Below are 2619 nucleotides of genomic sequence, written 5' to 3'. Positions count from 1 at the left end.
AAGAGATGGATGGTATAATGGCTATGATATATGCTCCAAGTAAACTTCTTTGATAAATCAACTCAAAACACTACATTTTTGGGTGATGGTAGCGTGGACAAGTGTCTAATTTAATTATTATTGTGAAGAATTTCTTGGTTGCTAAAAGAACCTTAGATGCAAAGATTTTAATGATTATTCCAATGGTTTTACATAATGTAAGTCTTTGATAGTGGAATTGGCTTAAAGAGTCTTATATGCATTGCGAATAAAAAACTATTAATGTCTATCATAGATGAGTTTGAGGTTGCTTTTATTGCCCCTCATCATAACATGGAGCATCAGACAAGAAATGGCAACAGACAACCTTGCTCATACTTGCTTGCAAGCAACCTACTTCACAATGAATACACAATTCCATTATCTTGAAGAATGATCATATGGAACTTTGATATTTTCAACAAAACAATGAAGGACTATATTGAAAAACTTACTCACCTGATTAACTGTGTTATAATGAAAAATCTAAATTAGAACAAGTTCTAATGGCCTTCACAGTGGCAAAAACATGTATGCTAACATGAACAAACTGACTTGACATTTTCCTGCATGACAGAAAGCTATTTGGAGGATAAGCTTTAAGGAGAATGATAGAGAGCATTTACCTCATGAATTCAATGGTAGACATTCACCAACAAACAAAATGCATAAACATTATTGACTTACCACAGCTATAATCTCATTTCTTTGTTTTCTTCCGTCTAGCAAACTTGTGCTGGTGTAGGCTAGAAAGTTGTCTAAGCTCAGCTGGTATCTGGCTCCATAGCTGGATCCGAGGCCAAGCACTCTCAAATTCTCGAGGCCGGATGGAAGGAGTCCATGGAGCTGGTTTCTACTTAAGTCTAGATAATTAGCATGCAAACATCTTCCGGGATGGAGCCTGTGAGTTGATTCCTGCAAGTCTGAGGTGTCTGAGCTTTGAGAATTATTCAGTTTTTATAAGTTTGACGTGTTTTCGTTTCTCTTAAATAGGTTCTGGTACTCCAAGAGCTGTAGGTGTTCAAGTCACAGGCCGTTTATCTGGGAAAACGTATACTGTTCTTCTCCAGAATTCATCCAAAAGTGAAGTGATACTCACAGCAGGTGCAATAGGCACTCCTCAGCTGCTCATGCTTAGTGGAATTGGCCCCAGAGACCACCTTCAAGCTAAGAAAATCAAAGTGGTTGCAGATTCCCCCAATGTTGGAAAACACATAGTTGACAATCCATCCACCAGAGTCTACATTGGCTCACCATCCCCAGTTGAAGTTTCCCTCATTCAAAGTGTGGGGATCGATCCATCTGGAACATACTTCGAAGGGTTAAGCAGTCCGCAGAAGAGTCCAATCGTTGTGGTCACGCAGAAGGTCGCTAAGCCTCGTTCAAGTGGAGAGATCCGACTTTTAACTCTGAATGCTGATGATAATCCTCAAGTCACCTTTAACTACTTCAAAGACTCTGTTGATATGCAGACGTGCGTGAGTGGAGCCAACACACTTGAAGAAGTTTTACTGACTTCCAGCTTCAGCCCTTTCATCACTGTTTTTCAGCCCATGCCTTCTGGTGGCATTGTGGTTGCTCCAAATCGAAGGAATCCTTTACTAAAGCCAACCGGCCTGGTATCACCCTAAAATTCTGTAATTGTTTTTGAGAGAGACTATGGGACTAAATTAAACAAAGACATTCATGTGAAATAGATTTAGTAAGAATTATTTTGCAAAGGGCAAGCTATGGGTTTGTGGTCTCTCTTTTGATCAAAAAAGGCGCACAAGGGCAACAACAAGGTTCACCCAGAAGCCATGGACATGGCGGCCTCGAAGCTGAAACAACTCAAGAACGAGGAATTCACAATTGAAGAGTAAGTAACAAAGCAAGAAGAATGGTTAATCTTCTTTTAATGGTAAGTTAAATACTAAAAAGTTGCAAAATTTGCAACAAGAGACTTTTAATCACTATTTATTAACCCAACTATATGTGGAATAATTAAAAAAACCTCAAGAGGCAAGGCTAAACCTCTTTGTCTTTGTTAATTAGTGCAAGGTTATAATAATGTATTGCTTGAAATTGTTGAAGTTGGGAAGCTGGATGACTTGCATCCCTCACTGAAGCATTCCTTGTAGTACATAAAAATACTGTTCTTCTTTATTCAGAATTCAAGATTGCTTCTTTAGTGGGATATGGCTGAAACCAAATATCTCCTTGAGGCTGAAAATAAGCTTCTTTGCATCTTGATCTCTATCTTATGACAATTCTTCCACCATATGAGCAATAGCATCATCCCTAACATTGTCCTCGAACTCCACATACTCTAATTCACTGAAAACAGCTTCTCCTCCTTCCTCTGAACCACCTGAGCTTGACAATGAACTCAGAATGGACGTTGTATCTAAAAAAGAACAAATAAAAAGTTTTTTTTCTGTTAAATTTAATGTCATACAACATTTTCAAAAAGCAAATTGCTAGCATGTAGCGCACATTATCTCTCTCCTCTTAAACTAACTAGAAAAGGGGCAATTATTTTATGAGAGAGCCCTTAGTGGCTATTTTATCCCCATTTATCCCCCAAGGTTCTAAAGATCCACGGTGATTATATGTGCTACA

General features: G+C 38.4%; 1 protein-coding gene across 1 annotated transcript in view; it reads left to right on the top strand.

The window, feature by feature from the left end:
- LOC9652731 (protein HOTHEAD) overlaps positions 1-2619 on the top strand; it is a 7435-nt gene that overhangs the window by 434 nt on the left and 4382 nt on the right. The window contains exons 2-3 of the mRNA XM_024671205.1: positions 1012-1637; positions 1782-1876. Of these exons, the coding sequence (XP_024526973.1) occupies positions 1012-1637; positions 1782-1876 (721 nt within the window). The remainder of the gene's footprint in view (positions 1-1011; positions 1638-1781; positions 1877-2619) is intronic.

This window comes from Selaginella moellendorffii, unplaced genomic scaffold, assembly GCF_000143415.4.
Source record: "Selaginella moellendorffii unplaced genomic scaffold, v1.0 SELMOscaffold_7, whole genome shotgun sequence".
NCBI lineage: Eukaryota > Viridiplantae > Streptophyta > Lycopodiopsida > Selaginellales > Selaginellaceae > Selaginella > Selaginella moellendorffii.
This window is presented reverse-complemented; position numbering and strand designations above follow the sequence as displayed.